Source organism: Dromaius novaehollandiae, chromosome 15 (assembly GCF_036370855.1).
Source record: "Dromaius novaehollandiae isolate bDroNov1 chromosome 15, bDroNov1.hap1, whole genome shotgun sequence".
In the NCBI taxonomy this organism is placed as follows: Eukaryota; Metazoa; Chordata; class Aves; order Casuariiformes; family Dromaiidae; genus Dromaius; species Dromaius novaehollandiae.
In genome coordinates this window covers 17,071,578-17,093,009 of record NC_088112.1, presented here as the reverse complement: position 1 = coordinate 17,093,009, position 21,432 = coordinate 17,071,578, and the positions used below count along the sequence as shown (strand labels likewise).

Below are 21,432 nucleotides of genomic sequence, written 5' to 3'. Positions count from 1 at the left end.
CTTTTTGGACTTTTAAATACAGTTATGCAGTCATTTGTGGCCATTCCCTAAAAAACAAAGCAAAATGTGTATTTTTTTAATAACTTTAAATCAATACCTAAATCATTCAATGGTAGAGTAGCTGTGATGTCAGGACAGTTCTGACTGCTGAGCCCTGGATATTATGGGACCAAGAGAAAGCCTTGTTTTCTTATCCCTTAGACAATGCTTAGTTTTATCAGGAACTGTTTAAAAATATGTATTTTTGTATATATGTAAGTACAACTGCAGAACTATTGCTCTAAACAAATGTGTTTAAGCTGCGGGAAGGACATGGGAGAAAAAACAAGATCAGGACATATTCTTAGGAGAGTTTTATTGCCGAATATTTGGCACCTTTCCACTGTACCAGTATACTACACAGCCTCATTTTCGCTACTATTGTCTTCTGATATGGAAAAAACCCTCAGCTTCCTCTTGAAACATTACTGTATCAAATGTAGTGTATGTCAGCATTGCTTTTTATATGAAGGAGGACAGCATAAAAAGCAAGTATGCTATAATGATATCTAATGGAAGTCACAGGAGGAGAAAGCTGCCATGCATTTGGCATGATAATCGGCATAGAAAATGCTTCTTATCTCACATTTTGGAATATACGGTGTCAATGTAACAATAAATCCAAGAATTAGTGGTAGGCGCACACACATTTTAAGCTATCTAAAATGAGTAGCCTAACTAAGCAGCAGTTGTGGAGGCTGCTTAGCTTCCAACAGATTCAGCTGAAAAGCCATGAAAGTTAGAAGATATTGCTAGGTACCTCGGTTACCTAAAGAAGCAATTTTTGACAGCTCAGGTTTCTGCCGCTGCTAATCTTCTTCAGTCTGCCTCAAAGTATACATTTGTATATGCTCACATTTTCAGTCCTATCACTGGTGAAAGTAGCTCACACTACATCAGTGTGTCCTTTGTTTGTACTAAGGGAACATCATTCTGAAAACACTTCTCTGCAGGCCCTAAATCTCTGCCAATGTGAAGAAGCTTGCCCTTTCGGTAAAAATAGAGCTAGAGCCAACTGAGCAACACCCAGACAACAAAAAGAAGAGTTGCCAGGGAAAGAGAAGAAATGCAACTGCTCCGCATACCCAAACTGGATGATACTACATGGACTACAATTCCTTTGTCTTCTTCCTAATGATATGGAAATGCCCAGAAATGCAGGCATTCCTGTTTCACGTGCTCACAGCTTGCCTTGCTCCAAGCTTTCCCAGGCTATTTTGCAGTGGCAGATTAACTGTGTTCAGCTACAGCTACCATGTTGCTGCTAATTAGTTGGAAATCCAAGACTTGACTGGGCTATTTGAAATTTTAAAACTTTTCTTCATTATGCCCTTTTGGAGTTATCATCTGGCAAGAGGAGGAAATGAAGATCCACAGATTAGTGATAATCAAAGGTTCACGATAACCAAAACCTTTAAGAACTTTTTGTCCCCTTCCTGAAGGAGCTTAGCTGGAGACTGTCTAAACTTCTACCCTGAAGACTATTAAACGTGTTTCCATCTTGTTAAGGACGCCTTATACTTTCCAGAGAACAACAAAAATCAAGAAAATTGCTTCTTTCCTTTATATCGATAACAAAAAATGTGAAAGCATGTTTATAAAACTACAACATTTTCGAGACTCACAGGAGAGAGCGCCTGTGAATCTCGCCCCACTTCTGGTAAGAGATCAGCACAGTTAATGGCATTTCAGCTGTGTCAAGATGTTCACAGAAAGAAAAATGTTGGTACTTCCCCTCCCCAAATAAATAAATTAGGATTAAATGCATATAATTATCCCAGATGTTCTGTACACCTAATCTGAAAACAACTGGAGGCACCTAGTTAATCCATCTGCAAAACAGATTTATACTTGCCCACATACGTAATTATAAAAGACTGGAAGGCATGTGCTAGAGTCATTTCTTGTCTAGCCTGTCTGCAGGGAGGCAGGGGAAGGAAAGAGTCCATCAAAATTAAGAAAGCAGAGATGTCTTTAAGCAGTCTTTTAACTGCAATTCTTAAGCATACTAAAGTGAAAGGTCAGGAGATTGGTCTGCTCTATCCACTTAAGAGAGACAAGAGAGACAAGAAAGAGCCGTGCATTCATTGTTTGTCTCTCTTCCTCTCCTACAGTAAAACGTTAGTTTTCTATTTAAATCCTTTTTTTTTATATGAAGCTTGTCTGAGCAACTGAGGTGGAAACTGTCAAAGGCAGTAGTAGTAACTTCTCACTCTACCAAGAGAATTTTGTTTATGAGGATTAATGGCATAAACCTAACTTCCACCTAGATCATTGATCAAAAACGAATATCAATATTGTCACTCTTCCCCCTTTCATTTCTCCACTTTGCAGGGAGATTTCCTCAGACAATCCAGCTAAATATAAATGAAGAGGGAGTTCAGATGTTACCCTGGAGCCTACTGTTAATAGTGAGAGACTTGCATTTGAGAAAAGCAGAAAAACTGCATTTTTTTCCTTCTGCTCGCTCAGTATTTCTTCCCAATGTGACACACACACCAGAAATACATAGAAACATCTGAATATTTACTTACTCATTAGCATTCAAGCTAGCTGTGGCTTTGATGATCATGTAGCAGAGTGTGAGGGCACTGAGGAGGCCAAAACTGGCAATAATAAACCATTCTTCTGTTGACAAAGGAAAGGGAGGAAATCACTCGTGGGAGAAGGCTTATGTCAAAGCGATGCCAATTTTTCCCTCAAACACCACTGGAGGAAGGCAAGAGGTTTCTAAGCCATGACTGGCACCAGGAAGTGAAGCAGAAGGAGGTTAGCCACAGAGTTACTGACTGGAGAAGGCTAGCAAAGAAGAAGTGGAGAGAGATGTGGAAAAAAGCATGGCACAACAGTATTTCCTGGCTGAGCCCAAAGGTTAGCGATAAAGAAAGACAACTTAACAACATAAAGTGAAATGCAGAAACAAGGGAAAATGTCAGGAAAACTCTGTCCGCCCCCAAGTCAGAAAGAAGATTGTCATGGTTGGTTTAGGTTTGCCGAGATGTGTCTCTTCACATAAGCACATTCAATATATTTTCACACTTATAATTTATTTGTGTCTTTGCCCCCTAGCCCCCTGAACAAATGCTATAGTGTTATTTTAAAAGAAAAAATAAGACCACTTATTTGACAGCAAAGTATAATTAAAGTTTTCCACTTAATAGACAGAAATACAACATGAAAAAATCATTTCAGTGTTAGTATATAAATACAGACACTTAAAAATAAATAAAAAGAAACATAACTAATGCTATTAAAGAATGTTCACTATTCAAAGTGTTATTCTCTCCCCTCAGGATCAATTTGGCACATAGTAATAGACTGGAATACAAACACTCTTTTGCTGTATATGGCTTTTGGTTTAAATCATATGCATCAAAGAATGCATGTGTCATCCATAAAATCTAAACATTTGAACAGCCTTTTCTACAGCTTTATTTTATAAACATTGTCAGAATGAACTGTTGCTGATATTTCTTGTTTTACCCTGGCATCCCATCTGTGAAAGAGAAGTACTACAATTGGGAACACGCAGTAAAAGAACCTTCTGTAAAACCAGGTGGTTATAAAGTTTAACCGAAACTACTGAATTTTCCCTCCCCCAATGACAAAGAAAGCAGCACACCAACAGATTTGTTCTCTGTTTAATAGAACTGAATATGGGAAAATTAGATGTTGAACACTGCAGGACAGTGACTTATTGGTTTTGCAAAACATCTAGATTCTGTGTTTGGATTTTTCCGCCTCAGACCAGGACACTTATGGATATGGCCTATATGTTTCATGAGAAGAAAAGTGGGTTTTTTTTTGTTTAAATGATACATTTATTTTGTTGCAGTGTCTAAAGAAACACTCTGTAATGGACTGCATCAGTAACACTGCTTTTTATACATATATTGGTGACAGTGACACTGAGTTCAAATCTAGATTACAGATACACATAAGGAAAACACAAGGAGAAAATTAAACTGCTAAGCTGCATGGATTCTATTTTTGTAATTCAGCCAGAAAAACAACCATTCATGCATCAAATTGAGAGTCTACAGCATTTAGAAATATGATGCAATTCCACACATTTGCTATAGGACTTCTTATGCATTAAAAACGTCAGGTAAAAATCTATGCAGTGGAAATTTTCCATGCTGCTTTTTTGGATAAGCGCTTGCAAACAGTGCAGGAACAATTTTCTGATGTCACAAAACATTTGGACAATACTCAGAAATGTTGGTAAATCAGATACTTCTTTAATTCACAAATTTTGTAATAGAAAAAACATCTGCTGAGGGACACCAGAATTCCAGTAGTAACAATCTCAGAGGAAAAATGCTTGCGGAAATAGCAACCGGCTAAAATATTTATGTATGCATAAGTTACTGCACGTAAAGTATTCTGAAAGAGTAATGTTTTTGGCAATTCAGCTTCTCATGCTGGTTACCAAATTCAGGAGGTTTATTTTGTTGTTTTTTTAGTTCATCCAGTGTTCTTCATACGCAGATCTAAATGGATATACCATTAATAATGGAACTGTTGGCACTGTTGTACCTAGAGTTATCTCTTTCAAAACAGAGCGTACGCTTCTTATAGAGACACTGAGGTCACCTTTGTCTCTGCAAGGAAATCTTTTACCACTACCCTGCAGCACAGACCCACAGCAAAGCAAGTGCCACATACCAGAAGAAAAACAGAGAACTGTAATGGAAGCCAAAGAAAACTTACTTGTCACAGCAATGTTGATCTCTCCTGACCTTGGAGTCAGTTCTCCGTCCTGTGGAAGCTGTGACATCCCAGAGGTGCGCAGGGGCTCCAGGCTGAGAGAGCTGTCGTTGGCAAAATCGCCAAGTGCTGATCGTCTGTTAGCTGGCTGGCCCCTGGTGAGCCTTTCCATGTCAAAGGCTACATTATCTGTACATGGCACGTTTGGCTGAAAAACCAAGTGATTCCACATTAAAATGGAGAATGTTCTACATGTAGAAAACCTGTAAATTGAGTAAACCACACATACACATTTTATTCAGCTGCTGAGACTCTCCTCAGATCGTACAGGAGAGAAATACATGTGATTTGGCAATCACAAAGTTGCCCCTTCAGTCAAGTTAACTTCACTGTGAAGCGTTGGACAAAGAAGCAAGAAATAGGATTAAGATTCAGGAAATGGACTCACATATGCTTGTATGATAGCCTACCCATGCCTGTATCATTTACTACTGTGAGCAATGATTAAGTTTCCTCTCTTTGAACTCTGCTTCCACAGTAGGAAGGTCTTGCATAACATGCACCAACTTCTACTGTTTCCTCCTCTAAAATCTCAGGTATGTTATTAATTGCAAAAATAGCTTATCCACAACACATCTGCAACTATTTTTAGAAACTGTGCAACTTTTAAATTGACACGGCCAGAAATGGAGGCCTGACTATTCTCTCACTGTGCTTGATCCAAAAGCTGCTTTAGTCCATGCAAAACTCTCCAATTCCCACTAATAAATATCTTCATATGCTCTCCTCTTTCTCCCTTATTTCTTTCCTTCAAGAAGAGCATCACGCCCATCCTCAGAGGCTTCTCCTCATACAGGAAAAATAGAAAAATCTCCTTTGAGGCCCTTCTCTCCTATTGCCTTGTGAACTGGTCAACAAAAGCAGTCCTGAGAGCCCTCCTAAGCCATGAGCTGCTCTACACACAACTGAGGAGAACTAGCTGGCCTCGGCTAATGCACTCCATGCAGCTCTGGGCACAGCATTTACTGTGTAAACACATCTGAGAGCATCTAGAGGAGACCACAACAAGAACAAGAGGTTTAGAAAGGAAATTTAATGAAGAAAGCTTGACAGAAGTTGAGAAAGGGGAAGAGTACAAAGAACACAGGAGACTTTCAATAGATAAGAAATTGTTATATACAGGAATATAATAGAATATTCTCAAAGACCAACCAGGGAAAGGAACAGCAAGAAATCAGCTTTATCAGCAGTAAAGATACTTCTTAATACTAGGTATTAAGAAGAGTTTTCTCTAAGGGTACTGGAACACCCTTCTCCCCAGAATCGTTCTGCATGCTCTGGATCTCAGAGACGGCGGAAAGAGGAGCTCACAACGGTGTAACTTACCACAATTCCCAGGGCCTTCAAAATGTTCAGTTTACACATGGGACACGTACAGTGCTCACTAAGCCACGGATCCACGCAGGCTTTGTGGAAAACATGCCTAGAAGAACAGACATGGCACATATTATATAACATAGAATGGCTTGCAAATCATATGAGAAGTATTTTAATAAGCTTTTAAGTGGTTGCTTTTTTAACTAGGTAAACAGAACAAATTCTAGAATTGCCAGTGTTCTGTGCTGACTGCAATACAAAGAAAATCTAAGATTCTTCCTTGTTGTTGCCACCAGTTACTAATAGTTCACAAAGAAAATAAATACACTTACAAAGAAGGGTTATTTTGCCTTTTGTTGTGGATATGAGTAGGCATATGGACAGAATAACGATGGCAATGTAAATTCCCCACCATAACATTGTGTGAAGCCTCATCTCAATTTCTGTTAAGAACCTGATCATAAATCAGGTAGGAAGAGCACAGATCCATCAGAAATCAATTTTATTGAAAAGTCAGCCTATTTACAAATTTAAAAGGCAAGCTAGATAAACTTATGCTTGGTTTTGTAAGGGCTTTTATAATAAGCACATCTGAATGAAAAGAAGAAAAAACATTTTGAAAGGCTTTATCTACAATCTGTGTTTCTTGGTATCTGGAAGGAAAACATGTCTATCATCATATGATGGTCACGGAAAAGCAAAACCCTTTCAAAGATGAAAAAGCAAAACAGGCTTCTACTTTCGCAGCAGGGAACTCTGAGCTAGTGAACAGTTTGAATTGCCACCTACATTGCTTACAAAATCTTTTAGTCATGTACATGAATACAAATGTAACAATGTTGAATTGATCTAAACTAAAATAACAAGAAAGGAGTACGCAGGGACTGTAACAACATATCTAAACTAAAGAAACAGATTTGTTCTCCTGGCTTTTCAGGCAAAAATCTCTAATTTAGAGCATGTATTCTCACAGCAGAAATGGGTATCACTACACTTTCTACATGACATACAGGTTTAGCAGAATAACCTAATCTGACTGACTGCCTATGGTAGGAATCTAGATCTTCCATTTCCAGCAGCACTGGCTGCAGAACCTCCTGGAGCCCAAAGACAGGAAGAGCAGGCGTACCCAAACACGACAGACCAGTGCTCGCGACAAACACCAACAAGTGGAAGGGCTGCTTAGCCAGCAAACAGCTTTGCTCTAAACCAAACGGGCGAAGGGGTAGTGGCAGAACAAGGTGTTCTTGCCACCCATCTGAGGCATCAGCACAGTCCGTAAGAGGTCATGCACATCCTTGAGACAGCACAGAGATGAGGCGCTCTATCTCCCCTCCTCTCCCTATGTCATACGTGCTGCTCTATACCTCAATAAGCTCATCATGGAGTCTGGGAGTTCCTCCCTCTCCATCCCATGTGATTTTAAAAGCAGAGACTGAATGAGGCATGCTACCAGATAATTTGCTTTTAAATCTCCAGAAAGTCCCCTAGGGGAAAGGCCTCCTGAAGTTGTTAATAAACATGGAATAAGAATAGTATACAATTATTTTTTGTCTGTGGCTACCAAGACTTGTGGAGGTATTAAAGTGTGTCAACATAGCTGCAGCTGACTGGAAGCCAGTTATACATCCTATGTGTATTAAACGAAGGTGCACAGACTTAAAGAGCACAGTATAAGCAACAGAAGATGTACAGGGAGGGAAAGAACTTTGCTTATCTGTATCCCAGATAGAATTTGCAGGAATGAAAACTTGGAAAATGACTGTGTTATTAGCCATGGAGGTATGCTGAAGCTGTAGTCACAGAACAGCGTAACAGGACTTGATGTGTTTCTACTACCACTTTTCAGAAGAGAACAGCATTACTTCTACATTCATGGTTGGCCTGCTACGCAGCACAGAAAGCAAACCTCTCCGTGCTACATGGTGCATGAGCATTGCTGAACACACCAGACTGCTTTGTTAAGCAAATTTAAGAATCTCACTCACTTTGCCAGACTGCCTCCTTTAGCAACAGGGTAATAAAGGATGAAAAACCAGATATGTACACTGCTTACTGTTCAAATAATTGTACAAAATACAGACTTATTTCTATTGTTGGTTCTTATTGCACTCACTTTATTACTCACAAAACTACAGAAAACAATGTTTAGAAGTCCTCTGGTGATAAAAAAAATTGTTTCAAATCTACTGATATGTATAATGATGGTATTGTTCTGTTACACAAATTATGGCTTTTAGTTGCTTTTATTTCCTTTTAAGATTCTGAAGTCTGTTTTAGACTAGGGCAAACCTGAAAATCTAATGTTTTGTGAAACGGCAGACATCAAGACTCCAAAGAAGTATGAGAACAGCTTTAACATATTGTTATCAGCTAATCAGTGCTTAGTGCTGTAAAAGCACTCAGATCAAGTGAAGCAGTCTATTGATATGGATTCCAACATGTATCAGCTAAATATTACAAATTATTTTAAAGAGTCATTAGCAGTCTGATACAGTTCAAATGCACCAGAACAGCTCAACTATTTCTGTGACCTCATCATTCTTTGCTTTCAGGTCCTAAACCTTCATGGATGTTTATTAATGTGTTTTAAAAAGTACAGTTCCCTAAAGGTTATGTATTGATTTAAATCAGCATGGCTCTGCCTCCTATTTATGCTGTTTATCTGCTCCTTAAAAAGCTTGCTGATACCATCATCAGGGCTCAGGCTCCATCTGGATTTCTGTTTCCAAGAGTAAAGAAGCAGTTATAAAGCAATGAAGATAATAAACACATGAATTATCTTTAAAACTCAGTCTGACAGAGCAAGCCCTTGCATTTTCTGCCATCGTAAACCTTCTCCACCTTCATATTTCTGTCGTTTGTTCAATAAGAAGCTTTCTAAAACCATACACCCGAAGAGTTCCTTGCGAGTTGATCTGGGTCTCAGTGGACGACTACGCTCCCCAAGGAACCAGACACCAGGAAGTCAAGTGTGATACAGCTTTTGCTGCTTCTCCTCCCTCAGGGCAGGAAGAAACAAGCCCGGCCGTCGGCCTGGTAGCACTGAAGGAGTCCCCCATGCGGGCATGGCTCCAGGCAGGTGACCTGCAGGTATTTTTCCACTCTGTCAGCATGCCCAAGCTGATCGGCCGCCAGCAGGTAACGAACACCATAATCCTGACTGTTGTACAACACAACTTCTCTGCAGCGTTCGACAGAGAAAGAGGGAGCTCAAGTCACTCTTTTCGTGGTGTAATGACTAGCATGTAACAAAAGGGGAAGGGTGAGAACACATTTACAAGTGCTACTTCCCTAGAGCTCACTACATTATCTACTCCATCCCAGGGCAGCAGCCCAAAGAGACCTAAGCAACGTGCTGCCTTACAGACTCACACCCCTGGCCTGCTGCTGATGGAGGCAGCCGCTCCCCATGGTCTGTGGCCCAATCGTCCCAGCTGGGCAGGCAAGCGGCACGCAGGCACTTACCGTCCTGCTGCAGGCAGCCAGCAAACCTGAGCGGAGACGACTGGCCGGCTGCGGCAGCAGCGAGGAAGGTGCCCTCCACCCCCCAGCAGGCAACGCCAGGGCACAGCAGCTTCACTACCTTCCACAAATACTCACTATCGCCAGGGGGAGGGAGAGAGACTGCCATCGTAAGCAGGGTAGCAGCAAAAATGGGGTGGTGCAAAGGTACTGCAGTGACGGAAAGGATGGCAGTGAGATACTGTGTTAATTGGCTCTCTTTAAAAAAAAAAAAAAAAAAAAAAAAAAAAAAAAAAAAAAGCTATTTACAGCAGCACAGAATAAACCAGGTGAAAAGGTGGCTTAGTCATTTTTGCTGCTTTCTCCCTTTTTGCCCAGTACAGGATATATAAACATTTGGCTCAAAACACTTATTTTAACATAGTTCCTTAAAATTCAGCCTTGCATCGTGTCCTTTTACATCCGTCTTCACTGCCCAATTGCTGCTCTTCCTTTTCTTTCTCAAATGTTTGCTACTCCTTTACTTTTTCCTGCCTTGCGGATTCCTTCCTTCCCAGGCCATCTTTCTGCCCTTTCCAATGTCACTCTCCATGCTTTTTTCCTAACCTGTCACTTTGCTCTCCCGCTCCCTTATCTCTCAGTCATTATCTTTCCTACCCACCACCTCTCTCCTGATCAGTTTTCACACAGCACCCATTCATCTCCTAGACGCAGCAGTGCAACAGGAAAGTAAAACTCCCTTTGAATGAAGAAAATTATCCATGAGCCTTTTGTTAGAGTCATTCTGACATCTGTTTACGCTACTTATTTTTAACTTATATAATATGACATTCACAAAGAAAGAAATGTTTCTCAGGCTTATAAGTCTGAAAATGACCACTTCTGTCTGTGCTGAGGTGGGCTGGGAAGAAAGAGGGCTGTTTTATCCCTTCTGTGTACTAAAAGTGACAAGTATGCCTGGAGGTTGCTTGGTATTGAACCTATTTCTATCTCTGAGGCACAACATAAATGATACAGATTTAACTGCATTGTTTGCATCAATTATTTTCTTTTTTTTTTTATTTGCCACAATTTCTCACCTGCCAAAACACTTTCCATCACAAGTGCAATGTTTTGCTACAGAATTTAGGTGCCACTTGTTCAGATGGCACTGTATGCCTATGCAAGCTGGACTCCTCTCTACAAAGGCACAGAGTGACAGACTATTAACTGGGGATAACAATTCTGGTGGCTAGCAAAGGGAAATGCTACTTTTACACTGAAGTAGTCAGCAAGGATCCTGTACGTCAGTGATTCCTACTGTCTAATGATTATAACTTCCTTCAAAAACACAGTTAGACACACTCCTAGGCTTTCATTTGCCTCCTCTTGGTCAAGCCATTTTCTCCATGGTTTTCTTGCAATCTGTTTTCTCATATCTGGCTCAGAGACTGTCTTGTAGATGTTATTTTGTTACTAGCTTTGCACGTTGCACTTGAATGAGAGGTTGAAAAGTAAGGGAGTAGAAAGTGATTAAATCTCCAAAACAAGATTTGGAGAGATGCTTCTCAATAGATTGAACAGTTTTACATGCAATCTGAAATTTATTGGGCTCATCTCTGCAGGTACTGGTTGGCCCCTCATCCATTCTACAAGTATAATAATGTCTTGTGGAAACTATCTGTCTCCATGTTCCCATCTAACCAAGACATTTTTGCCCTCAACACAAAGCTGAACTGCAGCAGACAAAGTGAGATTTCAAAAAGAGAAGTAGAAAGTGAACACAAGTCTTCAAACAGCCTTTGGCAAGAATGTAATCTGAGCCTTCAGTGACCTTATATTCTTGTGAAAAGCAGAACAGAAAGGATCTACATAAGAGCCTTGTTTTCTCCTTACATGGAGAGACTGAACTGGGGGATGCTGTGCTGAGATGGCAGCCAGGTGCATCTTCATCCAGCTCCCTGAAGCAGCTGTAACTGTCCCCAGGAGCAGGCAGCTCACTCTCTGCAGGACTGTGGCTCACAAAAAGTGTTAAGTAGTGCTGTGCAGACTGATTAAGAACAGTTTCTTTTTGGATCAGGGTTTCTATCTTGCACAAAGCTTTCTCAGCTCTAGCAGTATCTGTTTAGGACTTCTGCAGAGAGCAACCCCTCCAGTGACAGCTAGCCAGCATCCAGATGGTCAGCTGTGTTCAGCTCAGGTTAGCTAGAGCACCTAGCTAGTGCTCTGCTACAGCTGGCTTTTGAACCTTCCCTCACCTTGCAATGACCCCATACGACAAGTATTAGTATGGCTAAGGTGGGACGAAAAGATCAAAAGAGATCTTCAGTATCAGAAAGGCACAGAGGAAGAGGATTTGTGAACATCCATTTCATACATGGTGATTCACAGGGTCACCCTGAATTAGAGAAGTGAAGCTTTTTAAGAGGCAGTTGATCAGTCAGCTTAGTGGTCCAAAATTGGTGTGCAATCAGCTTCCAGAAGTTTCTCAATTTCCAGATAATCTTCATAACAAACCGAAGACTAGGGCTTGAATTCACACAGTAGCTTTACTTGAGATTACAAGATATGACATAACTCAAATTTTAACATAGGCCTTAGGAGGAATTTTTTTTTTTTTTTTTTTTATGGGGCAAGAGGACATCATCATTGAATGAGTAAAAACAATTAATTGTTAAAAGAAATGCACCAACATGTTTGACCAAAACCTCCCAAATCTCTATAGATCTAAGACTAAGCTCTTCTATTTCCCAATATTTCTAAACATTTGTACTTTATGTTACTCAAACAACACTGAGCATATAAAACAGTTCATGGCTTTCCACTGTCCAAGATGTAAAGAAAATAGAGAAAAGTAAACTGAATTAAACATCTAGCTTCAGTAGTAGAATACATACTTGATGTATATTTTGATCAATAAAACATAAACCAGTGTTTTCTCTTTATTATAATAGAAGTTCATTATGCATTAGGAGAGAAATATCCAGCTATTCAGAGCAGCCTGCAGGAGGGTTTAGAAGACTGATAATGAGCTGCTATGTGCTGCTGTGGCATGACTGAAGCTTGACTCCAACGCTGTGACTTAGTTGCTTCTAGTGTATCATGCAGAACACTATTTATATACTAAGCACAGGCCAAATTACTGGATCTTGGCTGTACATATGCAACATAATTTGTATGTATAATTTGTATCTGAGATAAGAAGAAAGTTTCGCACTTCAGAGTAAAAGGGCAAGAAGTCCCTGGTAATGCTTAAAGCTGTAAGAATTACTGACTAATCACCATGTGGAAAACCACTCAAATGAGCATCTCAAAGAGCTAGCATCACAGAAAACTCAAGAATGAAGAAGTGGAATGGAAACAAAGTGAAAACCTATAAGTGTCAAGAGAATGGAACAGAGGAAGGAAGAAGTTGTTACATTTTAAGTACCAATGCAGGATATCCAGCAAGCACTAATCTCCAAGCACAAGCCAAGAACATAGGGCATTGGAGAGGCCAAAGACAGATAGCACAGTGGTTGATGTCAGAGGAGGTGTGAAGGCTGGCAGGACCACATTTCTTTGGCTGTGGGTTTCTGAAGCAGTATAACAAGATGTTGCACATCCACTGTGCAGAAGGTTGTAGCTGTTATATAGTTCATTATAATTAATTTTTTTGTGTCTGCCCACTGTTCAGTCTTTAAATCTCTCCCCATTACAACCTTCATAGCTTCCCACTGTTCATATGCCAAAACTGCCAGTCTTCAAAGATTCTCTCTGGGTTTTTTTAATCTTCATTGTCCATAACTGTGCCAGCAGCCACCTTCACACCTTCTGGTATTGTAGATAGTCTAAAATAAATGACTATTATTAGGGCCGGAAACATCTAACAAATGTGTCTGTAAATTGCAATGCACATATTGCACAAAATGAAGCAAAGAAGCACGAAGAGAACTGTTTCTAAACAAAGCAACTTTACTAGCTTACTTGCATGGTAAAATGCGGACAACATCGTTCTGCTTGTAACTCTCAATGCAGACAGCACAATGATCAAAGTCTGGGTCTGTTTCCTAAAATGAATAGAATGAAAATTCAAGTCAAGAGTTAAGGCTACAATGAAGGTAAATGTAGTTTTGATTAGCACATGAATTGCATTGTGACAAAGTGGCTATTAATAGGAAGATATAAAAACAATGACTGGGTTGTTATGCTCCCACATAACTTGGAATCTCCCCCCCTCCCAGAAAAAAATCCCAAACCTTATGCATATAAAAGCTCATCCCTCATTTGTAGCTGGTAACCAACTATTTGAAACTTAAGTTGCAGTGAGTGTTATAATATTTAGTTGATTCACTGTAAAATACAGTAGCGATTTTCCTTGAGGATTTATTTCAGCTTTGAGCTAAAACATGCGTTTTAGACAAGCTGGGGTAGGTTTTTATTCTGGGATTGCCTTTTATAGCCAGGACTAGCAATTTTTATTATTTGAGAGTAGTCCAGTATTTTTGTCTGCTTCTCACTTCCAGAAATATCATCTTTCTTATGCAGAGATGAAAATCAGTACCACTGGCTCCTCTTTCTCCATCTGCCAAAAGTTATGATAGTCATTTTTACAACAAGAGAATTTAAAGCTTTCACTGAAAAAGGGCTGATTTCATTTGGATGCAACTATGACATTGGCAATATACATTTATAACGTTTGGGCCCAAGAGAAAACAGACAGTGCCTTTTCTTCGTTTATTTTCAATACCAGAAAGTACTAGCAAAATACTAAGACAGGACCCACAGCAAGACTATTAGCCACTCCTCATCAGAGTGCCATTCCCTCCACATGGGGAGGGAGAAAAAGCAGAAAGCAGACTTTGGAATTCACCCCAGAAAGAAAAATTCTTCCATCATTTGCTAAATCTTACATTACTGATAGTGTTGATAAAGATAAGATGTAATCAAGCTAGAGGTTCAAGGTATTTTCTCTTAAAAAAGACAGAATTCCCTTGCATTTTGCAAGTAAAAAGCAAAAATTAAAGCAAAAGTCACTTTTGTAAAGTAAAAAGCAAAAATTAAGCACGATTAATTTACTATTTTTTCCCTTAATCAGAATGATCAATTATTCTGTGCTTCTCAAATATAGTTCTTCAGAGACTAACGCTTCAGAATCAAGGACAAAGCAGTACTGCTGATAAAAGGATGAGAAAAGTTTAGGATTTAAGATATCAAACATTTTAATATTTATATTGGCAACAACTGTTCTTTGAGTAACACTTAGTATCTTTAATGAAATTCCTCTTCATATTTCCCGTCAGATTACTGAATGTTCACATTTTATATAAGAGATTGTCCTTTATTATGCATCTTTTACAGAACTTACATATGTAACGATTCTAAGCTTAGTGTTCCATGTAAACGCCACTAGCCCTGGGTACTCTTACCAGCAAAAAACCCTAGTCAGCTAGCACACAAAACCACTCTCAATTACAGTTGCCAGGTAGACTGCAACAAGTTCTTAAGCGAGGAAAACTTCTTTGCAATATAGAGACTTACAGCATACATAAATACCAAGAGTCACACTAAATACTGTGCCACAGGATGAACTTTCCAACAAGAAAGTCAAGATCAAAAAAGTCAAAAGAGAAAGGAAAAGCTGAGAAGTAAATTGTCTCTGCTGGCAAAAATTAAACATGAGGCTCAAGACTACTATGTTGAAGTCTTATTACTGTACCTTATCGCCCTTCTTTACTGTCCTGGTTGTCAGTTTGCCGATGGCTTTTTTAGCAGCATCTCCAAGACGACGCTAATAAAGTGACAAAGAAAAGAACACAAATTAACCCTGATAATCAGACTTCATTACTGTACTTTACAATGACATATCCAGGCTAGATACTTACATTGCAATACACAGAGTAGTCGCACATAAAAAAATGGGCACACAGCAGAACCACAGTTAGATTTGTCAGAAAGGAAAAAATCCGACTGCAGAGCCCATGAACGCATAAACCCCACAGACTGTATAAAACAGTCTACAGAAATCGCCCAAATCCTGTGCAAAGCTAACAAAACCCTGCCAGCATGAAAAAAATTGAAACAACATGCCTTCCCCCTGATTTCCATTATATTCTGTTCATTTTGCTTTTCATTCAGCATACTGTAATACATTCCTTGTTCTCTTCTTAAGCTTGAAATTTGGTTTTTCCTTCCCAAGTAGGCTGACCTTACTCTGAGATGTAAGAGATCCTCAGTGTAACCTAGTTTCCATCTCACCATAACCTGAAACCACCAGTATTTCACAAAGAAAATACTTATGGGTCACAAAATCTAAGTCATTCAATGCAGACTTAAATAAAGCTGAAATTAATACCGGCTTGAAGATTAACCTACCTCATTCTGATTGCAAAAGGCCATTTTTTTCTTTTTTTTTCTCCTCTCTCTCTTTTTTTTTTTTTTTTATTACTAGCACTGTTTGATGGATGGAGGGAGCCACTTCCGTGCTTAAAGTGCTGATTCCTGCTGCAATGCCCCAGTTGCCAGCCAGTTAAGAAGGGCGATTTGGCAGTTGATTCACTGGATCCCAGAGACAGGGCACTGAGCCGAACAAAGCTCCTGTTTTCTTGTTTCAGTAACCAAAGAAGCAAGATGGGATTTACACCAACTGGAACAAGGAAGTTCATTTGTTTCCTCCCTCATCTCAATCTTGTACTAAATATTCTGTCCTTGAAAGAGGCAGAGTTCTCCTGATCTGCTTCGGGGTATGCAAACTGCACATACCAAACTCCCATATACCTCTGAACATATGTGCATTTTCTGTGCCCACCTCCTCTATAGGAAGGAATTAATTTTCAAGATTAAGTCTTTTTTCCCCCCCCCCCCCCTTTTTATCACACTTTTTCTTCCTCGGCATGCAAGCCAAAACTAACAGGGCTGCTTTTATCTGAAAAACATACGAGATCTCAGCAGGCCACCACAATTGTATATACTGTGGTGAGACCACTAACTGTGCCACCATCACTCAGGGAGTACATAAACACATAATTTTTTGGTGTTTTCCATAGTAAAATGCCTCTTTCATTTTTCAAGATATGGATAAAAACAAACAAAACAAAAAAAAAAGGGGGGGGGACCCAACTACTGAAGTATACCTACGCAGGAAACGCAGCATCAGAAAGAGAGCTGGGGATTTTGTACTGGCTGAAGGCAGAAATCCCATCCTGACTTCCACCTGCTAGAAACTGCTCAGTCTAAGCAAACCTACATTGCACATCCTGAAACAGGCACGTTGGCTTAAGCACTTAATGACACGAACACGCTGGCACACTGCTGTTTTACTGAAATGGATTATTATTGCACAACCAAAAGGCTGATTACTAAGAGAGGAACAAAGCTGAAAAGACGGGGTGAGGCATTTAACTTAAATGGTTGACACTACCACCTAAATAACTGTGGGTTGTATTTATACTTAGTTGTACTGCCTAAGTTTGCATTTGCAGTACAAAAAAAAAAAAAAAAACTTACCTAGAGACACTACCTTCCTATTGAAAGCATTACTATTTCAACAAAACTCTTCCAAAATGTATACGTGTTGTCTTATGTAAGCAAATTCACTAAACAATAACCTTCACCTCCTCCATTTAAGAGCTGTAGGGGAAGCACATTAAGTTTCCAGCTTAGTCTTCATGGGAATTTCTATTTGCTTGAAAACTTGTAAAATAGGCATCTTGCGATGAAGGGAAAACTTGTAAAATAGGTATCTTGCGATGAAGGGATCAGTCTGATATCAGAACACATCATCAGTGATAGTCATATTCCACATTTGCGAAAAGCATTTACACTACTGACTTTAACAACTGCACTTCTGCCACTGCAAATTTTCCTAATTTTAATAAATACTATCCTATGCTAACATCGGAAATGATTGGGATTTACTCTGTTGTTAAATTAGGGCATAGGCATACAGAATACTTGCTTTTAAAGCATGCAACTGTCTTGATGGCAAAGGCCACCACATGCAAAGGAGTTTTATAACTGCTCTGGTGGAAGCGCACCACAGTAACCGTGTGAAATACCAGTATCTACTTGCACTATCTACAAAACACAGCATGTTTTTGATGTTTTCTGAAGGAAAAAAAAAAGGAAGTGCGCCTCTACACTTAACTTAAAAACAACAGCACAGCTTAAAATGAGTTATTTCATCACTAACAGTACAGCTTCTCTCTGTGAAAGCTCTTTGAAAAAAAGCTGTAGCTGTCGCCACCTTCTTATTAAACTTTAATAAGCTCAGCTTTTTAAACCACATAAAATTTTCATCAAGTTTCTCCTGACCTTTGTAAAAATCTAAAGAAAGTAAAAAGGTCATAAAAGCCCTTTCCCCATGGAGCAGCTGTTTTGAAACACAGGCATTTTGAAGGAGCCTAGAACCACGTAGGGGATGCAGCAGGCACAATTCAGTACTCCACAGACATTCCTGGAATAACAGTTATATTTAAACTTTTACCATCCCAAGGGACCTCACTAAGCACCAGTTACACTGTGGTCATTTAAGAATGACATCCTTAGGAAAGTCTACAAAATACCCGCGGGACCTGCAGCGTCAGACATTATTTCTAGAAACGAGGAAGGAAATCCTTTGACACAACCGAGGCTTTATAAGTTTGCGTTTGCTTTAGGTTTGACAAAGTAGTATTTAGAGGAACCTTTAAAGATTTTAAATAATTGCAAGTAGTTGTTAATGGAATGTATCCAAAGCACTGCCTCGCAGTGGGACCCTCCACGTCAGCTCTAACTCAGAGGGAAGGGGGGCTGTGACTACAGGTCAGCAGCTTTATAAACGATCCTTGACAGAGATACAGAGGCAAGGAGAGCACAACAGATTTCCCGAGGTTTACCGTTCCTTCCCAACAAAAGTCAAGGCACACTATGGAGGCAGGGGTCAGCAAGTCCATGCTTTGAAGACACAATATATAAAAAACCTACTTCCAGAGTTTAATCCATATTTGAGTTGATGACTTGATTTATTCAGGACATCCGAGAATGACCATCTTTTGCTCAAATACACAAGTTCTTAAATTAAAGGTAAAAAAGAATATAAGAAAGGCATTTTAGACAAGATAATTACTTAAGTTACAGGACCAGTAGAATTACGCAGTCCATATCTTGTGTTATCTTGAACAAAGCTGGAAGTTAGTGGAAAAAAAAAATCACTGAACAACTCTATTCCTTAGTTTTCTTAATCTGACCTTCATGATAGATTATAGTTTGATAACACCTCAATACAACATCTGTATTACTTTACCTATTACAAAAGCATCCTTTATAGCATGGACAGAATTTGTAAGGAATAAGGACTTACAGGAGTTAACTAATCCAAATGGAGCTCTATGACTCATCTCACTTCCCCAGTTAACAAAAATTCCCCCACAAAAATAAACATCAGCTCTGTGTTCCACTACACCACACAAGTTCATTCACAGTTTAACTCCCCTACCCATTCCCAATGTCCTAAGGAAAAGTAATATATTATACAGTATGTAATAGTCAGCCAAAGATTCTCTCTTCCCCTTCGACTCAGTCAAACAAAACAAACACTTTGCCTCAGTGATGTTCTTTCCTGTTGCACATAATAAGATCTTGCATTGGTGCTACTCAGGATAGCAATAATTTGCTATATAAAACCCCTGTCCAGCAACATACTCTGCCTCTGAACAAAGATATTTTGAATACTAGTTTGATGACTAGCCTTAGGGATTATTTGCTCTCTATTGACTACTGTACATAGAAAATCATTTCCACAGTTTAGAGAAGCAAGGGAGTTCCCTTACCTGATTCCTGTCACGTGCACTTGTGTACCTGATCTTCTGGATGAAGTAAAATATTAACCATGCTGAAGAAATTATCATCAAAACAATGAATGATATTGACACAAAGACTAGAGAGCCCCGACTGAAGTTTTTTGGAGGAACACGGGATCCTACTGCTATTGCCATCAAGACAGAGATATTCTTTTCCAAATAATTCAGGATCTCCTTAACCTTTGATTCTGTAATCATGACAGCAACAATGTCTCCAGTTCCTATGAGAAAAGAAAAACATATTTAATTTCCACTTAAAATTAATATGGCATGCTGCTTACATTTTCCAAACATAAAACCATTTGACAACTTGAAGAAATTAATCTAAACCATCCGTGGCATAAAAAATATACTTCTTGGCACTCATGGCTTGTCCTTCAAACCCAGATTTTCAAATTAGGGCGTTAACTTTCAAACACTTTGTAGCTCCACACATAGCAACAGATCTCTAATGAAAGTTAAGCAGTACTTCTTGATTATAACTATTGTGTGCACTTTGAACTAGCCTTAAAAAATACATTTGCTCCAGATTTGAAGCTGCGAATACCTAAACAGGCAACTCATGGAAAAACCTTTAGAAAATGAGCTCAGTGATGTTGCTAGGGTGGTCTTAGTGTATACAGACCTGAGTATAATCTGCTCTGGAAAGCTACACAATTTCCCCTATATGGTCACTAGGATTTCACAAGTGAAAAAGGCTGTCAAGGACTTGTAAACCACAATTTCACAAAGGAAGCAACAAAGCCAAACTTCTGCCTAGATCATTTCAGACAGAAGCAACTTCAGCAGAAGTTTGAAAGCTAATTTTATCATCCATACAAAGACATGTTCAACGAGATACTGAGGAAGTCATCAGATTTCTCAACTTCATTTTGAACATGTAGCTCATCTTGTTTCCTTAGTGTCTTTCCTCCAGGATGCCTCCTGTCCCAAAGGGAGAAGTTCTTGGCACAAAGATACCAAGAAAATCACTAAACAATATGACCAGCTGAAACAGAGTGAAACCACCTTCAGAGCAGAGAGAGCACCTACATGTTAAAAACTGAAGCCCCACACAGAAGAGGATCTTGAACTCCAGAGAATTCTGATCCATGTCCAAAGAATGCAAAATTTATAGTAAAAACAAAGCCAGAAAGAAAAAAAACATTATGAGTGCCGTTCTTGCCCCTCTAGATCTATTTACTTCCTATACTAAAGCCCTTTCAAGGTCTATTTTCAAAACCCTTGAAAGTCTGCTCATCTGTTTGCTCCAAATCACATTCCCTGAAAGAGGAACTCTAAAATGCAAGTGACTTCAGCACCAAGACTACGGATTTAGAGTGGATTTAAGTTATAGAATTTAAGTTAAGTGGATTTAAGTTACAGAGATTTAATGTGACAGTGAAGACAGAACATGAAGTCCTATTTTAATGCAAGGAAATCAAAGTCTTTTAATCAAAATCCTATTTTTAAGAAGTTATAGTACCCAGAAAATGATGTAGGAAGACTCAAAAGAGCAGCATTTCTGAAACCCAGGGCTCAATAAGTTACGTGACAGTCCCAAACAACCACGTAATTTTCCAAGATGGATCTTTACTAGAGCTTTGCCAGTCTTACAAATGTTCCATCATTATCCTTTCCATTTGCAAAGCCAAGGAGTCACATTTATAGTCACTATCCTCAGTTTCAGAAAGTTTCCTAACATTTGTGATAAAGCTGATAAAACTATACTCAGAAAAATAAGAACTGATACTCTCATAAATTAGGATTTGCACAATAATTCCTTGAAAATAATTCACAGTCCCTAAATTGGTCTCCCCATGAAATCTTAACATTTCTTTAAAATTGGAAGTCTAAAGGCATAGTCAAGAATTCGTCTTGTCCTAGTAACATGGGTGTAAGTAGGAAATGAATGTTCAGTGTTTCCTCCTGAGTGTTTTAAAAACAAATGTCACAGTAACTCAAAAGCTTTAAATAGCAACCAGAAACCAACATAATTTATGCATACAGCTTATTAAATCAGTACTACACCACAGATTCACACAAAGCCCACTGCAGACCAGGT

At 39.1% G+C, this 21,432-nt stretch overlaps 1 protein-coding gene across 5 annotated transcripts in view; it reads right to left on the bottom strand.

Annotated features, from left to right (window-relative positions):
• Positions 1-21,432, bottom strand: part of RNF130 (ring finger protein 130) — a 54,694-nt gene that overhangs the window by 9,865 nt on the left and 23,397 nt on the right. For 3 of the 5 annotated variants that reach the window (XM_026122633.2, XM_026122634.2, XM_026122636.2), the window contains 6 exons: positions 19,359-19,609; positions 15,269-15,340; positions 13,537-13,619; positions 6,136-6,232; positions 4,753-4,957; positions 2,574-2,667 (listed from right to left, as the gene is read on the bottom strand). In XM_026122633.2, coding sequence (XP_025978418.2) covers positions 2,574-2,667; positions 4,753-4,957; positions 6,136-6,232; positions 13,537-13,619; positions 15,269-15,340; positions 19,359-19,609 — 802 coding nt within the window. The remainder of the gene's footprint in view (positions 1-2,573; positions 2,668-4,752; positions 4,958-6,135; positions 6,233-13,536; positions 13,620-15,268; positions 15,341-19,358; positions 19,610-21,432) is intronic. The other 2 variants (XM_026122635.2, XM_064521053.1) reach the window with 1 other exon arrangement.